The sequence below is a fragment of the Musca autumnalis genome, unplaced genomic scaffold (assembly GCF_047663935.1).
Source record: "Musca autumnalis isolate F117 unplaced genomic scaffold, ASM4766393v1 scaffold_5, whole genome shotgun sequence".
NCBI lineage: Eukaryota > Metazoa > Arthropoda > Insecta > Diptera > Muscidae > Musca > Musca autumnalis.
In genome coordinates, this window is record NW_027412088.1 from 42,317,929 (window position 1) to 42,344,063 (window position 26,135).

The window sequence follows — 26,135 nt, forward strand, 5'->3', positions numbered from 1 at the left end:
ACATTTAAAAAACTGAATTATAACGATTGGCATTCGTATATTCACACGAAGAGATACGTTTATTAAGGAAATACCTCATAAAATAAGATAAAATCAACGTCAGTTTGAATACTTTATTATCTCAGTAGACTGTAAAATATTTGAAAGAAAAGTGTAAGTAAATTCTAGCAAGAGAAATGAAATTGTTAAACAAAATATTTTATTTACTTTCAGTCAAAATGCGAATAGTATTTGCCGTTATATCCATATGTGGGTTAACAAGCGCTTTTGTTGAAGGTGTATTCCAAAATGCTTTGGAACAATTTAGCCGCCACATTTTCCAAGAACTTTTGCAAACGAATGACCAACAAAGTTTGATTCTATCACCATTTGCCATTCAAGCCTGTTTGGCTATGTTACAAATGGGTGCTGAAGGTCAAACTGCTGAACAAATAGAACGTGGTTTAAATTTTAACAAAATGAATATTCAAAATATGACGATGGAGTTTCAATCCTTACTGGATAAATATCAAAAAGGAGGTGTAATGCAAATTGCCAATAAAATATATGTTATGGAAAATGAAGAACTCAATGATCAATACAATGAACTATTGTCACGAAGGTTCTACACAACAGCCGACACAGTTGATTTTACCAATCCCGAAAATGCCTCAAAAGTGATAAATCATTGGATTGCTTTGAAGACAAATAATAGAATTGAAAATGTAGTATCCGTCGATAGTATGAATGTCAATACGCGATTATATCTCTTGAGTGTCATTTATTTCAATGGCAAATGGGCAACGGCATTTCCTGTGGCATTTACAAGGGAAAGAAATTTCTATGTGGATTCAAAACACATCAGAAAAATTCCGATGATGAATATCCAATCAAAATTTAAATATGGTTTCATAGATGAACTTGACGCTACGGCAGTATTGCTGCCTTACAAAGATTCCGATTTATCCATGTTAATTATTTTACCCAATACAATTAATGGTCTTACAAAAATGACAAGTAAATTGAGAGATATTCAATTATCATCAATTATTTCAAAAAATTTGAGATATGCAATGGATATCAATTTGTTTCTTCCAAAATTCAAAGCAGATTTTAAAGTGGAACTAAGCGATATTCTTAAAAATGTAAGTAATATATTCCAAGTCATGAATTGGGACTCGGAATTTATACATAAAATTTGTCATGGTAAATTTTAAAAATGATCTTAATTCCAGATGGGTATGGAGAAAATGTTTTATAGCGGCGACTTTGGCAAAATGTTAAAATCACCAGAACCCCTGGCCATATCTGAAGTAATCCATCAAGCTTCAATAGATGTAAATGAAGAGGGTAGTGAAGCTGCCGCAGTAGCAGGTATTTTCATTAGATAGACCAAATTATTTGAACATACAATAATGCATTTTTAATTATTTTATATTATTTTTATAGCTGCCGATGCTTATCTACGTTCGTCGTTTACATTTGATTTTAACGCAGACCATCCCTTTTATTATTCCATTATCAACGAGGATTTTATACCATTCTTTGAAGGAACATTTATTGGAGTATAACGGCCATAATACAGAGATTTTCCTTCCTACATCTTAAAATAACGATCTTCAATAGGCTAATAAATTGTAGTGAATGGATCTTTAATAACAAAAAATGTGTAGTCAAACTTCCCTATAACGTGGCTGCTGATAGTGAAAAACAAATAAAAACGTATCAGTCGACAGAGATATACCCTCAGCCCGTGACATAATATAACAAGTTAAAAATAATAAGTTCAGTAGGGCCAAACTTTTTATAACCTCCACCATAAAATATTCCGAACAAAAATGGGATAGTTAGTTTCCTGTTAGGTGCAAAAATTGTTCGACCACGGATACCCCAAATTAGATCAAAAATGTATCTAAACAAGTAACAAATTGTCAGTCGGCTTTGCCGACAGATATACACCCTCAGCCAATGTGAAGTGAAACTTTCACCTACGGACAGATCGAATGTATTTAAGGTCCCTTCAGAATTTTGTGGCCCTTTTTGGACATTTTAACTTGCCGACAAAAATGTGGATTAGGAATTAACTGCACTAAGACAGAAATATTGAACCTTTGTGGGGGAGGTACCCTTAGGGAGGACCGATATGAGTCATTTTAGATATTTTAGTGACATTTTTTAAATATTGGGGAGAAGTACCGGAAGTTGTGGATCGGTATTGCCCCATGAAATTAAGTTTGGATATAATATGACGAAGACCAAATATTGGACCAAATCGGTTGAACAGTTCAAGAGTTATCGTGCTTTTCGAAAGGCACATATTGCGACATAGGGATTTTTACACCTTTCGGGCTGTTTTCCTAAGAAATATGGACTTGCCACTGAAAAAAATGTTACTTTCAACAAAAATCAAAGTGATGCGAGAGCAGGTCTTAAAGTGAACTTATCCGAAATTTTGTGTGAGAGGTACTAAAAGGAGTAGACAAATATAGTTCATACTCGAACCTGATCTATATCTGGTAGATATATTAGGATGTGCAAAGTATGGATTACATCGGTCACTCCCTTCAAAAGTTATCGTGCGCACAATTTTTCCGAACATTTTTGAACTTTTGTGGGGGAGGTACCTGAAGGAGTGGACCGATATGGCTTATCTTCGAATTAAAACTATGTTTGGACAAAATATTACGAACGCCGAATCGGCAAATCCTTGAGCTCCAACCACTACACACGGTGTCACAGGGGCTTTTTGCACCTTTCAGGCTATTTTTTCAGGAAGTATGGACTTGCCCCTGATGAAACTTGTACCATCGTATAGGGGGCAGTGAATGCAGGTTGCTACAACAAAAATTGAAAGGATTCGAGAGCAGGTCCTAAATTGAACACTTCCTAAATTTTGTGTGGGAGGTACCCGAAGGAGTGGACCGATTGATTTCATATTGGAACCTCATCTAAGTCTAGTAGAAATTTAACGATATACAAAGTATGGACCAAATCGGTAAATTCATTCAAGAGTTATCGCGCGCACAAATTTTCCGAACATTTCCGAGCTTTTGTGTGGGAGTTACCGGAAGAAGTGGACCGATATAACCCATCTGCGAACATAAACTAAATTTGGACAAAATATTATGAAAGCCAAATTTTGGACCGAATCGGTTGATCCGTTCGAGAGATATCGTGCGCACCAGCCAGACCAGACGGACGAACATGGCTAAATCAACTCCAAATTGTCTAAACACACATTTCGTCCAAACATACTTGGAGTCTAAACCGTTATTTCGATTAGGCACATTTTGCCCGTATGAAGGTGTATATACCCTCGTTAGTATAAATGCTGAGGGTATAAAAAGACTTAAATCGGGGGATAGCGCTATATGGGGGCTATTCACAAATGTGGACGCATCTTGGTAATTTTTAGCGGAGACTTTTTGGTCATTGGGAACCTCAAGTATCAGATTTCAGCTAATTCGGTCAGAAAATGTACCTAGAAGCCTCAAACTACTTTAAATCGGGAGCAAATGACAAATTTCTACTTTTTTCTTTAAAAAGCCTCAAAATAATTTTCGGGAGGTACCGTTATAGGGGGCCTATACCAAAACGTGGACCATATAGCCCATCTTCGAACTTGACCTGTTAAATTTATATAGCCCATCTTCGAACTACCCTCCATACTATGGTGGAGGGTATAAAAAATGGGTTGTTTTTCTAAAACATTACTGCTTAAATAAGTATTGCGAGAACTATCCGAAATAAAGCTTAAAATTTCGCGAACACGTCTTAACCTGTCAGTAAGCCTAAATTTGTGATCTTTTGTATGAGAGGTACCGAAAGAAGTGAACCAATATAGTCGATCTTCGAAAGAACATTTACGATGTTCAAAGATTTGACCAAATCCAGGACTCCAATTAATAGCTATATTAGTTCGTGGCCGTAGGATCTTTGCAGTTTTTGGAAAATTATCTCCACCAGTATTGACTTACACCCGATAAAAATATACTGTCGTAATTTTAGACGCGAGGACTATCTGCTATACAAATTTAACAAATAAAAAAAGTATCAGTCTGCTGTGCCGACAGAGATATACTCTCAGCCTCGGAACTAAAGAAAATGAGCAAACTCAATACATCTGACGTCTCTAGAGGTTTTTTGAGTTTTTAGGACATTTTCTTCGGAAGTATGGATTTGCCCTCGAAACAATTGTACCCTGTTAAAGGGCCGCATACACAAAATGATGCCAAAAAATAAAAACGATCACAGATGAGTCCATAAACTGCACACTTTCCAAACTTTGTGTGGGAGGTACCCGAAAGAGTCTGATGTAGTCAATATTCGGAGGCTGTAATAAATAATACGATGTACAACGTTTGAACCAAATCGGATTCTCTCTCTCGGATTCAAATTTTACCTGTTCGAGAGTTATCGTTGTCTCCAGTTCGATGGACTCCAAATTGTCTGAAACTGATTTCGCCCAAACAAACTTGGGGCTAGAGTTTCTGGTCGGGAATTCCCGGCCCGGGATTTCCCGGGAATTCCCGACATTTTTTGAACGGGATTTCCCGGGAAAATTTTTTGAAATTCCCGGGAATACGGGTATTTGTATTTTCATGTATAAGTCAAATATTATTTGTCTTATAGTTATTAAATATTGGAAATATAGTAGAATGGCGATAATTCGTGCCCCGATTATTCGTAATTGCGGGCCCATTGGAAAAATCGCCATAATTCGTATAAAATATGTATGTATTGGTCCTCTCGATAATTGGTGTTTTTTTCTGGAATTCGAAGTCTGTATAACCTCACATAATTCTTGATTTATAGTTTATTACGGCAGTTCTAGTCTAAATTTTTATTGGTGGCATTCTTGAAGGATATTAATTTGCTAAGATATAAAAGCTGTGATCCATTCGAATTGTTGTTTTCTCCAAAATTATTGTTTGCAATATAAAACACTGTATAATATGTAAGTGGCAAATGGAGCATATTAGGATTGGAAACCAATAATAACAATGGTTTGTATGTTCATATAAGTACGACTCTATATCATTGGTGCCAACGTGTTGCCATTGTGAAGCCGTGTACTCAAAAGGTCAGCCGTGTAAAAATTCGTTATAAACGGATTTGTTATATGATCAACACGCATTTCGAACCATAAGAAGAACATACGATATCGTTGACTTTAAAAATATAATCGGACAGCACTCTTCGATATCAAGGAAGCTTTGCTAGGATGGTAGTTGGAAAAAGATATTTTATATAACCTCCGCTAATTAGTCAGGAATAATTGGATGTTGACCGCATACATAAGATATTCTTGAACAGCTGTCATATGTCATATATGATTTATTTGTTCTTTCAAGATTTTGGCACAAAGTCGTTTAAGATGTTTGCTATTGCTTTTTGACCCTATTGCTATTTTTCCCTTTATATTGTTCCAAAGAGATAACTAATGACACAACTACACATAAAGGGAGTAGGTATTTCATGTTTGCTTACTCCCTGTCACGTCTATGCCCCACGAATTCGATTTACCATAGTCCCGTGAATTCCCGGGTTCCCGGGAATGAGAAATTGTCATTCCCGATTTCCCGGGAATGGAAAAAAGTCGGGAATTCCCAAACTCTACTTGGGGCCTAAACCATTATTTCGATGAGACACATTTTGGTCGTATGCAAGTGTGTATATAACCTAATCAGCCCTAAGGCTGAGGGTATAAAAAATGTAGATTGGGCAAAATTGTGTTTATGGATTTCTAGTTAAAACAAAAATTCTTTACACGACCTAAGAGTTTTTGTATTTGCACATGTATAAATCATGGATCGGGCGCCAGAATTTAACTTTAAAATAATTCAAGACTGGTTACCAGAGTTTTGCTTGCTTTTTGAACAATTTAGGTGAATATCCAATATAAGAAACCAGAATTTCCCTAAGTGAAGACCTACGATTGGACGCCAAAATTTGTCTACGGACAGATGAACGATTGGCGACAGAATTTTTCATTCACAAAACCCACTATTGTTTCATGATGAATAGACTCACAATTGCTCAGCATTAGTTCTCTATGAACAAAGCACTATAAGCCTTCAAAAATTCTTTACGCGCTGGACTGGACCGATATGGTCCATATTCCAACCGGATACTAGACTAGATGAAATAATGCAATGTGCAAAGTTTGGACCAATCAAAAACACCCTCGAGAGATATTTGCCATTTAAGTCGGAGCAGTCAAGGTTTCTTGGAGATTTTAGGCCATTATCTCAGGAAGTATGGACTTGCCCCTGAAAAAAAATGTACCGTCGTAAAGGGGACAGCAAGGACAAAGTGCGGAAAAAATCAAAACGATCCAAGGGGAGCTCTTAAACCTCATGAATCGTCTGTAACGTCGCTATTCGCTCCTCGAATCAATCGTATCTGGAAATAGATGTCAAGATATCAATGCCTTCTGTTCCTAATAAACTCATCAAGTGGTTCTTAGTTGATTGATCGGGAACAGAATTGTGTATATCTTGATTCTTGAAACTGAGAGGGTATTATTTATAATCCTTTTATTTTATTTATAATTGTATTTATTACTTCTTTAGTTTATCATTATGTTTACATGTACACTTGGCATTCAGCATTTGCAACCTTTAGTTGACAAACTGCGTATTAGTTACGCTTTATTTATTTATGATTGCGAATTTTTCAATTCTATTTTGGTATTTATGCGATATTTGATATTTATTTATTCATTGTTTTCTAAAACAAATTCTATGTCACCATTTAATGATAAAGTGTTTTGAAATTTCACAATATAAATAAACAACACTTAGAAACATACTGCAGTAATACACAGAGCATAAAGAGAGTATTGCCAAAATAATTCGTATATTATCTATTATTATAAACAGAATGGAACTTAGAGGTAAGTAAAGCAAATAAAGAACAAAATCCGCTCAAGAATAATACTAAAAATACTTTTGTTCATTGTTAAAAAAGTATGTATTTGCAATAGTTGGAATACAGTTTGAAAAACTATATCGTCTGCGTCACAAGAAAATATATGATCTTTTTTTTGTAATGCTCTCCATTTATTGAAAATTTTCGAATTCCATTGGACGATGTGTGTACAACCTTTAAAGTTCCATAATATTAACCTATATTAAATGTTGATTAGGATTAAAGTTCAAAAATGTTGCGGAAAAGGTACTTAAAGGAATGGACCGACATAGACCATGGGTGTGCCATAGGCGGTTTTTACACCCTTCGGGCTGTTTTCTCAAGAAGTATGGACATGCCCCTGAAACAACTTTTACCATCGTAATTGAGGCAGCAAATGTAAGTTGCTTCAAGAAAAAACAAAGTGATTCAATAGCAGTTCTTAAAATGAACTTATCCAAAATTGTGTGTGGGATGTACGGGATGGAGTGGACAAATATAGTCCATATTCGAACCTGATCTATATCTGGTAGATATTATGAGAATTTGTAAAGTATGGACCAAATCGGTCACTCCCATCAAGAGTTATCGTGCGCACAATTTTTCCGAATATTTTTGAATTTTTGTGGGGTAGGTACCTGAAGGAGTGGACCGATATGGCTTATCTACGAACTTAAACTTAGTTTGGAAACACTATTACGAAGGCCAAATTTTGGCCGGAATTGGCATTTTCGTTCGAGAAATATCTTGCGCTTTCCCCCATCAACATGGTGTCATAGGGTTTGTTTTTCAACTTTCAGGCTATTTTTCAGGAAGTATGGACTTGCCCCTGAGGAAACTTGTACCTTCGTATAGGGGACAGTGAATACAAGATGTTACAACAAAAACGAAGGCGATTCGAGAGCAGGTCCTAAACTGAACTGTTCCGAAATTTTGTGTGGGAGGTACTCGAAGGAGTTTACCGATTGAGTCCATATTGGAACCTCATCTAAGTCTGGTAGAAATTTCATACTGTGCAAAGTATGGACCAAATCGGTTACTTCCTTCAAGAGTTATCGTACGCAAAAATTTTCCGAACATTTTCGAACTTTTGTGGGGGAGGTACCGGAAAGAGTGGACCGATATAATCCATCGTTGAACTTGAACTAAGTTTGGACAAAATATTACGAAAGCCAAATTTTGGACCGAATCGGTTGATCCGTTCGAAAGTTATCTTGCGCTCCAACCACTGCACACGGTGTCAGAGGGTTTTTTGTAACTTTCAGGCTATTTTCTCAGGAAGTATGGACTTGCCCCTAATGAAACTTACAGCGTCGTATAGAGGACAGCGAATACAATTTGCGTAACGATACCCAAAATTTGAACAGAATCGTTTGATCCGTTCGAGAGTTATCGTGCGCACCAGCCAGACAGACAGACGGACGGACATTGCTAGATCTACTCAAAATTGTCTGAAACGGATATCGTACAAACATACTTGGGGTCTAAAACCATTATTTCTATGAGACACATTTTTAGTCGTATCAAAGTGTAAATACCCTCTTTAGCCTAAAGGCTGAGGGTATAAAAACATGGAACAATACCGAAAAATTTCATCCGTTTCGATGGGATATTGATGACACAACCTTCAAAATACCGACAATTGGGAAGTACGCTTCTTCTTCTTTATTTGAAGAAAATGACTTATACTGATAATTCTCTTCTGCAATATTTTATACACCCAAGGCAGTTTAAATAATAAAAATTTCTGTCATATCGGTGGTATATTGAGGCCACAATTTTCACAATACCATAAATCGGAAGGTACGGTCCTATGGGGGCTCTTTGAGGACGTCAACCGGCACATTTCGGGTGGAATGTTTTATATCCCTATCAAAAACTTAATACCAAATATCAGCTATTTCGGTGAGGAACGAAGACTAACTACCAAATGTCAGTCATTTCGATGGTATATTGAGCAGCAACCTACCTATGGGGGCTATTTGTAGACATGGACCTATACCGACAATTTCAGGGGGAAAATTTTGCACCCCCGGCTAACGCTGAATACCAAATTTCACAAATTTCCGTGGGATATTGAGGACACGACCTTAAAACTGCCGAAAATTGGGAGATACCGTTCTATGGGGGCTATATGAAGACATGGACCTATATTGACAAATTTCAGGTGGAAAGTTTTAGACTCACTACCAAATTTCAGTCATTTCGGTGAGATATTGAGGTCACAACTGTTATGGGGCAATACTGTTCTATGGGTCTATACTAAGGCATGGACGAAGAATAAATACCAAATATCAGCCATTTCTGAGGAATAAGTTATATTGGGGCTATACCAACAAATTTCATATGAAACCTTTAGTACCCCAAATGAAGACCAAATACCAATTTCAGCCATTTCGGTGGATTAACACACACACACCACAACCTTCAAAATACCGAAAATCAGGAGGAACCGTTCTATGGAATCTATATGAAGGTGTGGACCTATACATACAAATTTCTGGGGGAAAGTTTTACACCCCCAACGAAGACTAAATACCATATTTGAGCCATTTCGGTGTGATAATGAGGCTACAACCTTACTTACTTAGTTGGCCCATTACAGAACAATTGCTCCATAGACCGAACTAAGAAAAGATCTCCAATCCTCTCTGTTTTTCGCTTGACTTTTTGGAATACCGCGTCTTTACATTTCTTCATCCACTTGTATGCTCCATCGAAGCTTATTCCTGCCGATTCTGCGTTCACCGCCATGTGGCATGTATTCATACGCCTTTTTAGCGGGCTCATCATTGCTCATTCTTATGATATGGCCTAGCCAACACAATCGTTGCATCTACAATACGATATAGCTCGTGCTTCATACGACGTCGATATTTACCGTCAACGCAAATCGGTCCGTAGATCTTTCGAAGAATTTTCCTCTCAAACACACCAAGCAAGCTTCGGAACCATACATAAGCACGGGTAGTATCAGCGTTTTGTATAGTGTTATTTTTGTTTGACGAGATGTGGCTTTGTTTTTAAATTGCTTACTTAAACCATAGTAACATCTGTTGGCCAATACAATTCTTCTTATTTCACAACTGATGTTGTTTGTTGTGTTTATGGCAGTGCCGAGGTAGACGAAGTCTTTAACTACCTCAAAATTTTAGGTACCAACTTCCACAGTTGGTCCGAGCTCTATGGATGCTTTGCGCGTCGACACCACCAATTTGGTTTTTTTGCCGTTTACCGCCAGACCCACTTTCGCAGATTCTGCCTCGACCTTCCTAAAGGTATCAGTTACTTCCTTTACTGATCGTCCCATGATGTCTATGTCATCAGCATAGGCAAGTAACATGTGGCTATTGGTGTAAATTGTGCCATTTCTTTTGACATTTGCATCTCGTATTACCTTTTCCAGCAAAATGTTGAATAGGTCACACGAAAGGCTGTCTCCTTGTCTGAAACCTCTTTTGGTACAATTTTAACTGATGACCTAGTATCAGCTTTGCGTGATACCAAATTCAGACATTGCATGGAATACCCTTGAACGGAGGGGACGGTCGAATGCTGCTTTATAATCGACAAAAAGGCGACATGTGTCGATCTGCATCTCTTGGGTCTTCTCTAGGATATGCCGCAGGGTAAATATCTGGTCAATGGTGGACTTGCCATGTCTAAAGCCACATTGGTATGGTCCAATTATTTCGTTGACCATTGGCTTTAGTCGTTCACACAATATCCCTGACACTATCTTATAGGCAATAGGGAGAAGACTTATGCCCTTATAGTTGGAGCATACAGTCTTATCTCCTTTCTTGTGGACGGGATATAGGATGCTCAGGTTCCAATCGTCGGGTACGTGTTCTTCCTGCCAGATGGTGCTAACTAGTTGATGCATACACCTTATCAGCGCGTCGCCTCCGGTTTTAAACAGCTCGGCTGGTAAGCCATCAGCTCCTGCTGCTTTATTATTCTTCAGCCGGTTGATTGCTGTTTTTACCTCATCTTGGCTGGGCGGTATACATTCAATGCCATCTTCTGGGATTGGATCTGTGGTATCATCGTCTTCGCTACTATTGGATACCAGCGGATTGGAGAAATGTTCCTTCCATATCCTGAGCACGCTATCTGTATCTGTTTCCAGATTACCCTGTTGGTCTCTACAGGAGGATGTGCCTGTACTAAAGCCATCTGTTTGATGTTTCACTCTTTGGTAGAATTTTCGGACTTCATTCTGGCTCCTGTACATCTCGATTTTTTCACACTCCCGCTTTTCCATTTCTCTCTTTTTCTTGCGGAAAAGACGTTTCCCTTCTCTCCTTTTCTCCCGATATCTATCTCGTGCGCTACGCGTTGCTACTGATTGTAAAGTAGCTCTATATGCCGCATATTTCTCTTCGGTAGCAGCACGACATTCCTGGTCATACCATGAATTCCTTTGTTGAGGTCTCTGGAATCCAAGTATGGATTTTGCGGCTGTTTGCATGGAGTGGGCAATATTTTGCCATTGTGTTGTTATGTTATCGGGACAAGGAGTGCTCGCGTTAAGCAATTGGGCTAGTTGAGTGGAATATGCTGTGGCTATCTGTTGTGTTTGCAGCCTATCGATGTCCAACTTCCGCGTTGTGCCTGTTCGTGCTTTATTTGCAACGTTTAGACGGGTACGTACCTTTGCTGCAACAAGGTAGTGGTCCGAATCAATGTTTGCGCCTTGGAACGATCGTACATCCAACACGCTGGATGAATGTCCAGGTGCCCTTATGAATATCGAGATGATTAAATCTGGTACTGCTAACTACCATGTTTTTTGCAGCTGCAAAATCTATCAGCCTCATACCATTGTCAGATGTTTAACTGTGGAGACTGAATTTCCCGACTGTTGGGCCAAAGATATTCTCCTTCCAAATTTTGGCATTAAAATCGCCTAGAATGTTTTTAATGTCATGGGCAGGGCAACGGTCATATGTTTCTTCTAAGCGCTCGTAAAATATATCTTTGGTCTGTTCGTCCTTTTCTTCAGTGGGAGCATGAGCGCAAATAAAGCTGATGTTGAAGAATTTAGCTTTTATTCGAATTGCAGTAAGTCTTTCATTCGCTGGAGTGAAGCTGGATACCAGATGTTTTAGTCTCCGACTAACTACGAATCCGCAACCAAACTCATGCTTTACGTCATGGCAGCTATAATACAGTGCGTCACCTTTAGGTGTTGTTGTGACGCCTTTCCCAATCCATCGTATTTCCTGTATGGCAGTAATATCGGCCTTGTACTTTTCAAGTACGTCTGCCAATGCGAAGACTGCACCTTCTCTATAAAGAGTGCGAACATTCCAGGTGCAGATTCCTTAAAACGTTTGCGGGGTTCGTCAACTTCACGCAGAGAAAAAAATATTTTTCGCTTTTGTTGGAACAAAAATATCTGTTTTGGTTCCAAAAATGTATTTGTTTTGTTCAAACATTGTAAATCAAATCCAAAAATACCATCTTTTGTTCCAAACATAGAATACAAAAACAACTTTTGAATTTCCGCAGTATTGTAAAACTCGTTAACAATACCGATTGTAGGAACTATCATAATCTAATTTTGTTTACAAGAAGTATTGTCAACCCAGAAAACCAGCCCAGAAATTTTAGATTTGAGTGTATATACTTCTCATATACACTTTTCACATAACTCACATAACTTGGATATAAATGTCGCGTATAATATTGCAATCATTGATGAACACAATACATGGTTTGCTGCATTGGCTGACAACAAAGACAAACAAAAAGCCACAAGCACCCACCACAACATAAGGAATAATTAAACACCATAACAAACTCCGGTATAACACCAAACCTCAAAGCACAATGAAGATAGAAGAATGCAACAAAACAGAAACAAATAAAAACAAGAGTCTCATTGTTGGTATACATACACACAAAAACAAAGATAAAGGCATCATGTCATACAAACAAAACTCACCATAATTGTTTTTTTCAACACGGCATCGAATAGCGAGAGAAGAGAAAAAATTGTCGAAGAAAAGAGAGAACTATTGTCCAGTTGACAAAAACTATTTTTGGATTTAACAAAACCCAATTGTTGGAATCACAATACTACATTTGGAATTTAACAATATCTTTACAATACATATTTTGCTCTTCGAATATTGTTGGATCAATCATATTTTTTTCTCTGCGTGTTTAGAGGGGTTGTTGTTGTTGTTGTAGCAGCATATAATGCTGGGTTGGCAGCCGCTGGCCGAAACACTTTTGGTTTCGGGTCAATCCGGTAGGTAAGAACCCGCTGCCGTGGGATTGGTTTAGAGGGGTCTGTTTTTCTTTCGTTTTTTCATAGTAGGCTGTTTTTTCTAGGGGAGGGTTACTAACCCGACGCCCAAACCAAAGTTTTTAACGTTGTTATGGGTGAACGCGCGGCACATGTTAGCTCACTACCTTTAACGGGTGTTAAAGGCAGTTCCCCAGGTGACACCACGGGCAGGTCAGTGTCCACTTGAGATGAAAGAGAGACCAAGATAAATCCTGTGCTTTGCCATGTTAAAACCGGTAAGGACCGTTCCTTGGTATCTTCCATCCCCTACGTCACCCGAGGCTAGAACCTGCAAAATACCGAAAATCGGGAGATAACGTTCTATGGGGGCTATATCAAAACGTGGACCTATATAAACATTTTATAGTAGGAATGTTTCTCAACCTCTAGAAACACAAAATACAAAGTTACAACCGATTCTGTGGTCAAATGGGACTAAAATATTCTAAATATCTTAAAGTTACGCGTACTATATATGGGGCGTTATATGGGGGATATGCCAAAACGTGGACTTATATAAACAAACATTGGTATAAATGTTTTTAAGCCTCTGGAGACACAAAATACCAAATTACAACCAATTCGGTGGTAAAATGGGACAAATATCTTAAAAATTCCTTAAAACGACGACGCGTCACGCGTCACTTTGTATGGGGGCAATACCAAATGTCCTACGAACATATAATAGATTATACCAAAATGTTATCCATCAATCCGTTCGGACGGATATACGGACGGACATGGCTGTATCGATGTAGAATTGCACGCTGACCAAGAATATATGTATATAGTTTGTGGGGTCTACAATGATTATTTCGAGTAGTTACAAAGGGATCTAAACGTACTATAAAACGGATTTCATCCAAACATAATTGCTATTCGTAACGTAATTTATTAAAATTTCCCCTCTTCAATATTTCCAGTTAATCTACTCACACTCATCCTTATTTCCGGATTGCTGTTCTACTCTGCATCCACCATAACAGATGCACAAGAAATAAACTACAGATTAGGTAGTTTTAATCGACAACTGCTGCACGATGTATTTACAACAAATGAAAACCAAAATATCCTTGTTTCCCCATTTGCCGTGCAATCGGCTTTATCAATGGTGCTAATGGGTACTGATGGTGAAGCTGCTGCTGAAATAGAACAAGTTTTAAGGCAACATGAACCCGAGTTCCAAATGATGCAGCGATACAAAACATTGCTGACGAAATACAAAGTTGAGAAAAATTTAATATTGACTAATTTAATTTGTCTTAATAACAAATTCCGTCTAAAAGAGAGTTTCATACAAATGTTATCGGAAGGATTTTATTCAACACCTTTGCCAGTAGACTTCTCTCAGCCTAACATCGCTGTAAATACCATTAATGTAGCCATTGCAGAGGATACCGATTTTAAAATTACCAATATGCTGCAACGTGGAAATTTGGGAAATTATCCAGAAGCCATTTTACTAAGTGCAACTCAATTTGACGGAAATTTTGCATTACCAATACCTGCTGAGGGTATAGAGGAACGCCCATTTCGTAGAAATGCAACAAATCGCATCAATATTCCAATGCTCAGATATAAGGGAAAATACCAATATGCTTTGCTTACAAAGCATCTTTTATCGACTGCCATAAGGATTCCATACAAAGATTCAGATTTCTCGTTGATTGTTATAAAACCAGGAGGAAATATGCGTACGAAAAGATTTATGAGAATTTTACAAGAAATCGACTTTGATTTAAGATCGCTGCGACGTAAATTTGCGGAAACAGAAGGTTATGTGTTTTTACCCAAATTTAAGGCAGAATTTCAAGTGGGTCTTAAACACTTCCTCACAAAGGTAAGTTTTGAACACACACAATACAACTAAATATAGTCCCGTTTAAAGGAATAGGTCAGTGTACTGTAGCCGTTTTTTTACAGCGGAAGATAAAAATTGCGGGTGATAACATCTTTCTTACCGCAGAAATAAGCTCTCTTCTGGTAGGTGTCTACTTGGACCCGATAAGAGATAACTTTTGGAATAATCTTACGTTAGCTTCTGTGGCCTTTCGTTACGTTGTAGTAAAGAAATTCATATTTCAATTAAAAGCAAAAGGTCCGATTTTTATACCCTCCGCCACACAGTGGTTCAGAATCGTTTTTTTTTTTCTGGTCAAAATTATGTAACTTTTGAATGGATAGAGATATTTCCATAATAATTTTTTTGTTCGACAGATAACACAATCAGCTTTCCAGTGAATCAAACGATCACATTAGGTTTAGTATTTGCAGAGGAATTCAAGGTCAAATTTAGACTCTAGATCAAATTATGAGTGTTTTTGTTTTTTTATATATTCCTATATAGTAAAACCCCAATAAGTAAATTATGAAAATACAAAAAAAATCCTTTGAAAAACAAAATTAAAAAAAACAAGTAAAAAAAACATTAAGTTCGGCCGGGCCGAACTTTTTATACCCTCCACCATAAAATATTCATTCCTGTCCCCAACTTTAAGTGAGTACGTTAAAATGTCAGATAATGTACATAAAATGCTTCATTCGGGAGGCCCTTTTTTATGGTGCCTATATCTAACTGTTGACAATTTTTGGTGGGCTAGAAATTGGGAGGTACTGTTATATAGGGGTTATAATAAAACATGGGCCTATGTTGACAGTTTTTGATGGGAGCCTTTAATGTCAAATAACTCCAAATTCGGTTAAAAAATTTAGCTAGAATCCTCAAAATATCGAAAATCGGTACATAACGTGGGAACTTTAAATGTCATTAACAGCTAGTTCGGAGGTATCTGGGCTATACGAAAATATGAACTTAAATGAACAATTTTTGTTGCAGAATTATTGTTGAATTTTAAATTTCAAATTACAGAAAGTTCGTCAAAAAAAAAAAAGCTAAGGTACGGAAAATCGGGAGGTTTGTTTTGGGGCTATACAAAAACATGGACCTACGTTTATTAAACATTTTAAGTAAAATCCTCAAAGTACCGAAAATCGGGAATTGGGGCTATGTTGAAAATTGTTGATGCAGATGTGTGGTGACCACTACAACCTTCAAATGTCAAATTACAGTTAGTTCTGTTAAAAATTGTAGATAAAATTGCCGAATTACTGAAAGTTGGGAGGTACCGTTACATGGGAGCTATATCCGAACATGGACCTATGTTGCCAATTTTTGATGGAGAGGTGTTGTGACCACTAAGAACTTCAAATGTCAAATTACTGCTAGTTCGGTTTAATATTGTAGCTAAAATCATCAAATTACTGAAAATCGGGAGGTACCGTTATATGGGGGCTTTCTTGAAAATTTTTGGTGGAGAGGTGTGGTGACCACTAAGAATTTCAAATGTCAAATGTTCAAATTACATATAATTCGGTTAAAACTTCTTGGTAAAATTCTCAAAATACCTGAAATCGGGCGGTAACGTTATATGGGGGCTATTCCAAAACATGGACCTATGTCCACTAGTTATATAAGTTTACTGATATTTAAGAACTCTAAATGTCAATTGATAGCTAAATCGGTCTGAAAATGTAGATAAAAACATTAAAATGCCGTAAATCGGGGGTACCGTTATATGGGGGCTATACCAAAATGTGGACCTAGGTCCACAGCTTTTGTTATATAAGTTTAGTTACACTTAAGAACCCTAAATGTCAAATTATAGCTATATCGGTCTGAAAATGTAGCTAAAAACGTCAAAATACCGTAAATCGGGGGGGTACCGTTATATGGGGTCTATACCAAAACGTGGACCTATGTCCACAACTTCTAATACATAAGTTTATTAACACTTAAGAACCCTAAATGTCAAATTATAGCTACATCGGTTTGATAATGTAGCTAAAAACGTCAAAATACCGTATATCGGGGGGTACCGTTATATGGGGGCTGTACCAAAACGTGGACCTATGTGCACAACTTCTAATATATAAGTTTATTAACACTTAAGAACCCTAAATGTCAAATTATAGCTAAATCGGTCTAAAAATTTAGCTAAAAACGTCAAAATACCGCAAATCGGGGGGTACCGTTATATGGGGGCTATACCAAAACGTGGACCTATGTCCACAAGTTTTGTTATATATGTTTATTGACACTTAAGAACCCTAAATGTCAAATTATAGCAAAAACGGTCTGAAAATGTAGCTAAAAACGTCAAAATACCGCAAATCGGGTGGTACCGTTATATGTGGGCTATACCAAAACGTGGACCTATGTCCACAACTTCTAATATATAAGTTTATTAACACTTAAGAACCCTAAATGTCAAATTATAGCAACATCGGTCTGATAATGTAGCTAAAAACGTCAAAATACCGTATATCGGGGGGTACCGTTATATGGGGGTTATACCAAAACGTGGACCTATGTCCACAACTTTTGTTATATAAGTTTATTGATACTTAAGAACCCTAAATGTCAAATTATAGCGAAATCGGTCTAAAAATGTAGCTAAAAACGTCAAAATACCGCAAATCGGGGGTACCGTTATATGGGGGCTATACCAAAACGTGGACCGATATAGCCCATCTTCGAGCTTGACCTGCCTGCAAACAAAAGACGCATTTTTCCTAAATTTCAGCGTCCTATCTCCATTTTTGTGGATGCTAGAGTGATTACCACAGACGGACGGACGGACGGACGGACGTGCTCAGATCGACTTAGAATTTTACCCTGATCAAGAATATATATACTTTATAGGGTCGCAAATGAGTATTTCAATGCGTTACAAACGGAAAAACAAACTTAATATACCCTCCATACTATGGTGGAGGGTATAAAAATACAAGTAAAAAAGTATCAGTCGGCTTTGCCGACAGAAATAATCCCCCAGTTTATGTGAATTGAAACTTTCATCTACGGGCAGATCGCCACAATTGTTGAACTTTTGTGGGGGAGGTACCATAAGGAGAAGATCGATATCGGCCATTTTAGAAGTTAAACTAAATTTGGACAAAATATTAGGAGATCCAACGTTCGTTCATACCATTTTAGTGACATTTTTAATTACTGGGGGGAAGTACAGGAAGTTGTTGCCAATCTTCGAACTGAAAGTTGGTTTGGACACCTTTTGGTCTGTTTTGTTAAGAAGTATGGACTTGCCCATAAAAAGGATTCTCCGTCGTAATTGAGGCAGCGAATGCAAGTTGCTTCAAATGAAATCAAAGGGATTCGGGAGCAGATCTTAAAGTGAACTTATCCGAAATTTTGTGTGGCAGGTACCTGAAGGAGTGGACAAATATAGACCATATTCAAACCCTATATACATATGGTAGATATATTAGAATGTGTAAAGTATGGACCGAATCGGTCACTCCCTTCAAGAGTTATCGTAGCACACATTTTCCGAACATTTTTGAACTTTTGTGGGGGAGGTACCTGAAGGAGTGGACCGATATGGCTTATCTTCGAATTTATACTAAGCATGGACAAAATATTACGATGGCAGATCCGTTCAAGAGTTATATTGCGTTCCAACCACTACTCACGCTGTCATAGGGGCTTTTTGCACCTTTCAGGCTATTTGCTCAGGAAGTTTGGACTTTCCCCAGATGAAACTTGTACCGTCGTATGGGGCGGTGAATACAAGTTGTTACAATAAAAATCTTCGTAATATCTTGTCCAAACATAGTTTATGTTCGAAGATAACCCATATCGGTCCACTCATTCAGGTACCTCCCCAAAAGTGTCCAAAAATGTTCGGAAAAATTGTGCACACAATAACTCTTGAAGGGAGTAGCTGATTTTCCGTACTTTACACATCCAAATATGTCTACCTGATATAGATCACGTTCGAATATGGACTTTATATGTCTACTCCTTCGGGTACCTATCACACAAAATTTCGGATAAGTTTACTTTAAGACCTGCTTCCGAATCGCTTTGAGTTTAGTTGAAGCAAATTGCATTATCTGACTCAATTACGACAGTAAAAGTTTTTTAGGAGCAAGTCAATACTTCTTGAGAAAACAGCCCGAAAGGTTTAAAACCCCTATGGCACCAAATGAAGTGGACGGAGAGCACTCTCGAACTGATCCAAAATTTGGCCTTCGTCAAATTTTGTCCAAACTTCCATTCCTTTAAGTAGCACACTTTTGAACTTTAATCCTAATCTATTTGTCGTCAAGTTCAAATGGCAAAAAAAAGTTTTTCAATTCACGGATCCGACTGATACTTTTTACTTGTTTCCATATTGTTGCCTAAAAGTTCTACTCTACTGAACTTGAATTTTACTATAATATGGTACCTGTGAAAAATAAAATGATGTATGTTACAACCATAAATAGTCTCTTAAGGACCTTAACCAAAGAAGGATTTGACCCAGTCTGTTACGCAGACGACGTTATAATACTTCTAAAGGGGAAAATCCGAATCTACTTTGTAAAATAGCAGCATTTAATTACCGAAAGGTTGTAATAACGGGCCTATATCACTACGACACAGGTCCTAAACACGTCAACAAAATCATCACAAATCAATACATTCTTACATTGTAAAATACGGAGGGTATAAAAATACATAATCTTTTTTTTTAATTTTAATCCAAATCACAATTCTCCTTGCTCTTCCAGATGGGTATGACAAAATTCTTTACAACTGCCCGCTTTGACAAAATGATTGAACAAAATCAAGCAATTCATTTTGACGATGTAATTCACAAAGCTTCGGTAGAAATCAAAGAGTCAGTTGTCAATGCCATACCATATGAGTGTAAGTATATTATCAAAACATTAATTAAATTAAAAATTGTCATAATTTTTTCCCTTCTTTGTTTTTGTTCAGTTGCTAAAGGCTTGCATCCCCAATATGAAATATTTGAAGCTGATCGAACATTTTACTATGCCATTGTAAATTCCAATTTTGAACCACTATTCGAAGGAACTTTTACCGGAATGTTGATGTGAAATTCCCTACGCTACGTGTTTAAATGTATGATTGAAAAAAAATCTGAATAAAAATCTTAAAAATCCCCAATACTCATAGTGTATACTTTACTGTGGGCCTTGTGTGTAAATAATAAGTAAATACCTGCCAACAAAGAAATATTCATCAAATATGAAGGCATATAATTCGTACACTAGGGTTATGACACCATATTTTATTAAGTTTTTAACATGATGGGATTTCTCAAAAAAAAAAAAAAAAAAAAAAAAACTTGCTCTTAAAATTTGAATTTAAAATTAAATAAAAAACGATTGCATTTAAAATTTAAATGCAAGCGTTTTATTTAAGAGATCCCACCATGAAGAAGAATATACTTATTATGACTAAGAGAAAAACTATTTTCTAGTTTGTAGTGAATTATAAATAAAACACTGCAACTTAATATTTTAATTATTTCTTATTGAGATATAGAAGTTCAAATTGAGACAATGTACTGACTACATCGCCTTATATAAAATAATATCATGTACGGTGTGCCTTAACTAACTTTAAATGAAATTACAGTCATGACATTATAAGTAGGCGATACAGTCAGTGCATTTTCCCAATTTGAACTTATATATGTACATATCTCAAAAATGGTAAAATCTACGATAATATCATAAAGGTAAATTTTGTAAAGAACTTGAGGACTTCCACAAAAACTTCCCAAGTGTAAGCACCTTACATTTAAAGTTGGTTCAGGCGCACCGTGAATATGTATTCAAAAAAATCAAAGTTATTTGTGCGTGGCCTTTTTTAATACTTAAATACAATAAACATTATTTTACTTATTATTAGGCAAAAGTTCATTTATTCCTGCTACATGAAATCATTTATGAGAATAAAGGTTAATATGTCATAACCCTATTGCACACATTGTATTATCTTAGTAAATATCTAGCTTAACTTCGATATTAGCACATCAGAAATGATCTTTCATATTGTAATATATACATTTTTTTTATAAATTATCGTTCATATATCATCTTATTATATTTTATTTGATTCACTGTGCAACGTCGTCATGCGGCGTCATTGATTCTATTTTATTAAAAGCGAAATAAAACTGATAAACAAACAAATAGTAAAACTTGATTACAAACTGCGATTTATAATTGAATCAGTGCTAAGAAATTGCTTGTGGTTTAAACACGTAAATAGAATTCTCGCTTTAATTGTTATTGACAGAATGGGGCTACATGGTAAATAACCGTATTAATTGAATAACGATCGAACCGCAAAAAGATGTTCAAGGTCATGATTCTGATGTGACCATTTCATAAAGCAATTCAATTGCCAAAATTAAATTTCGTGCAATCTGGTGTATGTGAGCTTATTTTAATAATCAGAAGCAAAAAATACGTCTTAGTCGTCTGTTAAATAAATTTAGCATAAATTGAGAAAAAAAACAGTATGTTACTTAGTGCGCTTATTTGTGGCATTCTTCTAAAAAATGGGGACGTTCGGGCAAAAATGTATTATTTATTTTTTTTTTTGATTTGGATTAATTCGCAAATATTTAACATTTCCGGAGAAGCTACCTGAAGGAACAGATCGATCAATTTTGGAAGTGGATCAAATTTTAGATTGTCACAGCGCGAATCATAAAGGCTACCTTCGATGAAAATAAGAAAACAATTCTCTGTTCAAAAGCTGTGAACAAACTACTAAAATGTATTTGATTGCTCTACCCGAATGTTTTGTCCACTACATAGCTCCTTGCAATTTAATGTACTCAAGTAGGTTCCTGCTCATTACAGATTTTATTTGGTGTAGTTGTACTTCCCGCCGAAAAAGTGTAAAAATCAAAATGATCCGATATATGTTTTTAAGCTACATTTATGCGAAGATTTTTGAAATTGCACTAATAATTTTCAAAGCTCGATTAATTTTATTAGTTTTTCGTCAATCTTTTAGACTTTTAGAAGAATTATCATCATTCAATTCCATGTCATGACCTAAGTGTAATCGCTGTGACTTGACAAGTTTAACTCCGTCAATATTTGTGTATAGCTGATGCAGCTGCGATAATATGTTTTTGTTTAATATGGTACAAAATGGACTATTTCGGTCTATTTCTTTAGGTGCCTCCCCAGCAAAACTCTTGAGTTTTAATCCAAATTCATGTTTTTGTCGGCAAGTTCATACGCCCAAAACCCCTCTAATAAAAGTTAATTTTTTTGAGAAAGAAGTGTTACAATCCCACTGATAACTTTTTACTTGTTCTGTTTGTATTACCCATGCCCTTCAATTTGTCTGTTCTTATCAGTCTAGCGTCCGCAATAATTGAGATAAAACGCTAAATTGGCCCCGAGTTTCTTTTTTCCATAGGCAGGTCAAGTTTGAAGATGGGCTATATAGGTCAACGTTTGGGTATGGCCCCCATATAACGGTACCTCCCGATTTAAGGTCTTTTGAGGCATTTAGCAAAATTTTTTGACCGAATTAGCTGAAATTTTACATTTGAGGTTCTTAATGTACAAAAAAAACTTCTCCATTAAAAAATAACCAAGATAGGTATATGTTCGAGTATAGCAACCATATCGGAAGGTGCGCACCGATAGCGCTATTGTGCTATTTTCTCGTAAAGGGGACAGCGAGCACAAGTTGTTACAAAAAAGAAAAAAGCGATTCGAAAGCAGGCCTTAAAGTGCATTTTTCCGAAATTTTGTTTGGGAGGTATCTGAAGGAGTTGGCATGTATAGTACATATTCAAGCCTGATCTATGTCACGTAGAAATATTACGATGTGCAAAGTATGGACCGAATCCGTTACTGCCTTCAGGAGTTATCGTGTGTACAAATTTTCCGAATATTTTCGATGTTTTGTGGGAGAGGTACCTAAAGGAATGGACTGATATGGCTCACCTTCCGAATTCAACTAAGTTCCGATAAAAAATTACGTTGGCCAAATTTTAGAGCGAAACGGCAGATCCGTTCGAGAGTTATCGTGGGCTCCAATCACTACACATTGTGCCATAGGGGATTTTTACAACTTTCTGGCTATTTTCTCAGGATGTATGGACTTGCCCCTGATAAAACTTGTACCTTCGTAATGGTGGCAGCGAATACAAGTCGCTACAACAAAAACAAAGCGATCAGAGAGTTAGGACCTGCTCTCTGATCGCTTTGTTTTTGTTGTAGCGACTTGTATTCGCTGTCACCATTACGAAGGTACTTGAACTTTTCCGAAATTTTTTGTGGGAGGTACTAGAAGGAGTGGACCGATAATGTCGGTTACTCGCTTCAAGAGTTATCGTGCGCACAAATTTTCCGAAAATTTTCGTACTTTTGTGGGGGAGGTATGTATATGAAGGAGTGGACCGATAGGGCCCATCTTCGAACTTGATCTAAGTTTGGACAAAATATAACGAAAGCCAAATTTTAGACCAAATCGGCTCATCCGTTCGAGATTTATTGAGCGCATCAGCCGGCCAGACACACAGACGGACACTGCTAAATCGACTCCAAATTGTCTGAAACACATTTCGTCCAAACATACTTGTGGTCTAAAACCATTATTTTGATGAGGCGTATGAAAATGTATATACCCTCGTTAGCATAAATGCTGAGGGCATAAAAAAGGTCCCGCACATACCACTTTTAATTTTTATGAAATATGAAATAATTTTATATATAATATTCAATGATGTATATGTTATAAAACGATGATAAAATTGGTGAGAAACAAACGGTTATGTCATTCATGGTTTTTAGTCAAATATCTGCTTATAGTGACTTCAAAAAATTGTCAAAAGTTCTGAAAAATAACAACTTTAAAAGATTTTTGTGCGGAAACTTTTTTATCGAATCACTTTATAATTGAGATTTTATGTAATCTTAATCTCATCAAAATATCATACATGGATAAGAGGTTGTAAAAAAGTCATAACCTTAGCCCGAATGTGTCGTTGATCATTTTGTACAGTACATGTTTGCCAAATATTTTTGTTGTTTCTTTATTGAATAAAATCAGCAATCGTACGGTTTTCCACTTTTTGCATTGAAAAGTTTGTGGTTTTGTTTTGAGAACTAAACGATTCAGAGAAACTAAAAAGTTTGTGGCTTTGCGTGATTATCCTAACGAAATGGTTGAAATTTGGTATATAGTATTTGACATGGCATATAGTATAAAACATGCCTACAGAGAATTGTGGGTAAAGCGACACTTTTTAATATAGATGCGGGTTCATAGAAATCGGTTCCACGCAGAAAAATATCAATATAGGTTAATAGTTTGGTATATACGCAGTTACCTCCTGATTTTACATATTTTCAGTTTGTGCACGCATCGTTGAAATGGAATGACTTTACCATGGTATTTTCGGTTCTGAATGGGTATAAAACATTGACATCTCATTGGTATTAAACCTTGTTTAAAAGAAATTGATTTTCTCCAGTTAGCATATTCCACTTCTCCTAAGAATAAGCCATTACGTGGCACAGAATTTGGTACTTTCGTAAACGAAACGAAACTGATTGTTCCTATTTTACTTCAATACAACTCATGGTGGAGGGCATAAAAATAAAATTTAGAAAATGTGGAAACCCTATGTCTATTTACTAAGAACTCCCAACTAATATTTTTAATTTTTTCCATTCTTCCAGCAAATATTTCCCGATTTCTTTGCATACATGTTTTACTTCTTCTCATCGTCTATTCTGTCAAGGGTACAGGTGATGTGGACTTCAAGACCAGCCTCGGTAGCTTTAGCCAACAACTTTTCCGGGAATTGTTTAAATCGAATGGTCAGAAAAACATAATTTATTCACCATTTTCCATACACAGTTGTTTGGCTATGACGCGAATGGGTGCAGATGGTCAGACAGCAAGTGAAATGGATCAAGGCCTCAGAGTCAATGGTCAATTACCAGAACATGTTGCTGAAAACTATCACAAATTACTGGCAAAATATGAAGATGGCAAGATGTTGAAAATTGCCAATAAAATTTATGTTAAGGAACATACTGTGCTGCAAGATGATTTTAAAAATGTGCTTTGGGAAAAATTCTTTTCAATGCCGGAAACCATAAACTTTGTGCACACCAAAGAGGCAGCTGAAACCATAAATAAATGGGTTGAATCGAAAACGGATAATAAAATTCATAATCTTATATCCCCATCTGTCCTTGGTGAAGATACCCATCTGGTATTGGTGAGTGCCATACATTTCAAAGGAGAATGGAAAACGAAATTCGATCCGGAGTATACAAGCGATCATGATTTTTATATTGATGAGAAAACAAGTGTTAAAGTTCCAATGATGGTCACCGAAGATGATAGATTTGAATATGCCGATCTAAATGATTTGGACTGTAGTGCTGTACGCTTGCCCTATGAAAATTCAGATCTTTCTATGTTAGTTTTATTGCCCAATTCGAGGACGGGCTTGAGAGCCTTGGAGGAGAAGCTAAGAAATGTTTCCCTGAAGTCATTACAATCGAAATTATCCAAGCAACATGTTGAGGTGTTTTTGCCTAAATTTCAAGCAGAATTTGAAATAAATTTACAAGAACCACTTATGAATGTAAGTCTAAGATAAATGTTGATTTTAATTATAGCTTCTAGTTAAATTATTATTACAGATGGGTATAAAGCAAATGTTCGGTCGTGCCGATTTCTCAAAAATGAAGAAATCTTCAAAACCTTTGTATATCTCAAGCGCTGTCCACAAGGCTTTTATTTCGGTTACTGAGTTTGGAACAGAAGCATCTGGTGCAACAGGTGAGTGTGACCGCTTTTTTAGGGTTTTTGTAATATCTACTCATTACTTTTTTTAATTTTAGGTATTGTTGCCACATCTCGATCGTTGCCTATCTTCTTTTCTGCTGACCATCCATTTTATTATGCCATTATCAATGAAGATTTTATTCCCATTTTTCAAGGCACTGTTGTTCATTTTTAATACATATATATAAATAGGAAATTGTATACATAAAACAAATCAACTCTGTACACCTTAAATATAATTGAGTCGAATTAATCATATCACTTAATGTAGTTATTGAGAAAAAG

At 36.5% G+C, this 26,135-nt stretch overlaps 1 protein-coding gene across 1 annotated transcript; it reads left to right on the forward strand.

Moving 5' to 3' along the window:
• The first annotated feature begins 139 nt into the window (after positions 1–139).
• On the forward strand, positions 140–26,108 carry LOC141386623 (uncharacterized). Its single transcript, XM_073955535.1, has 10 exons — positions 140–153; positions 214–1,124; positions 1,215–1,353; positions 14,116–15,032; positions 19,766–19,904; positions 19,977–20,088; positions 21,177–21,322; positions 24,728–25,647; positions 25,706–25,844; positions 25,907–26,108. Exons 2-10 carry the CDS (start codon positions 219–221, stop codon positions 26,023–26,025), a joined length of 3,537 nt encoding a protein of 1,178 aa, XP_073811636.1. The 5' UTR covers positions 140–153; positions 214–218; the 3' UTR covers positions 26,026–26,108.
• The last annotated feature ends 27 nt before the right edge of the window (positions 26,109–26,135 follow it).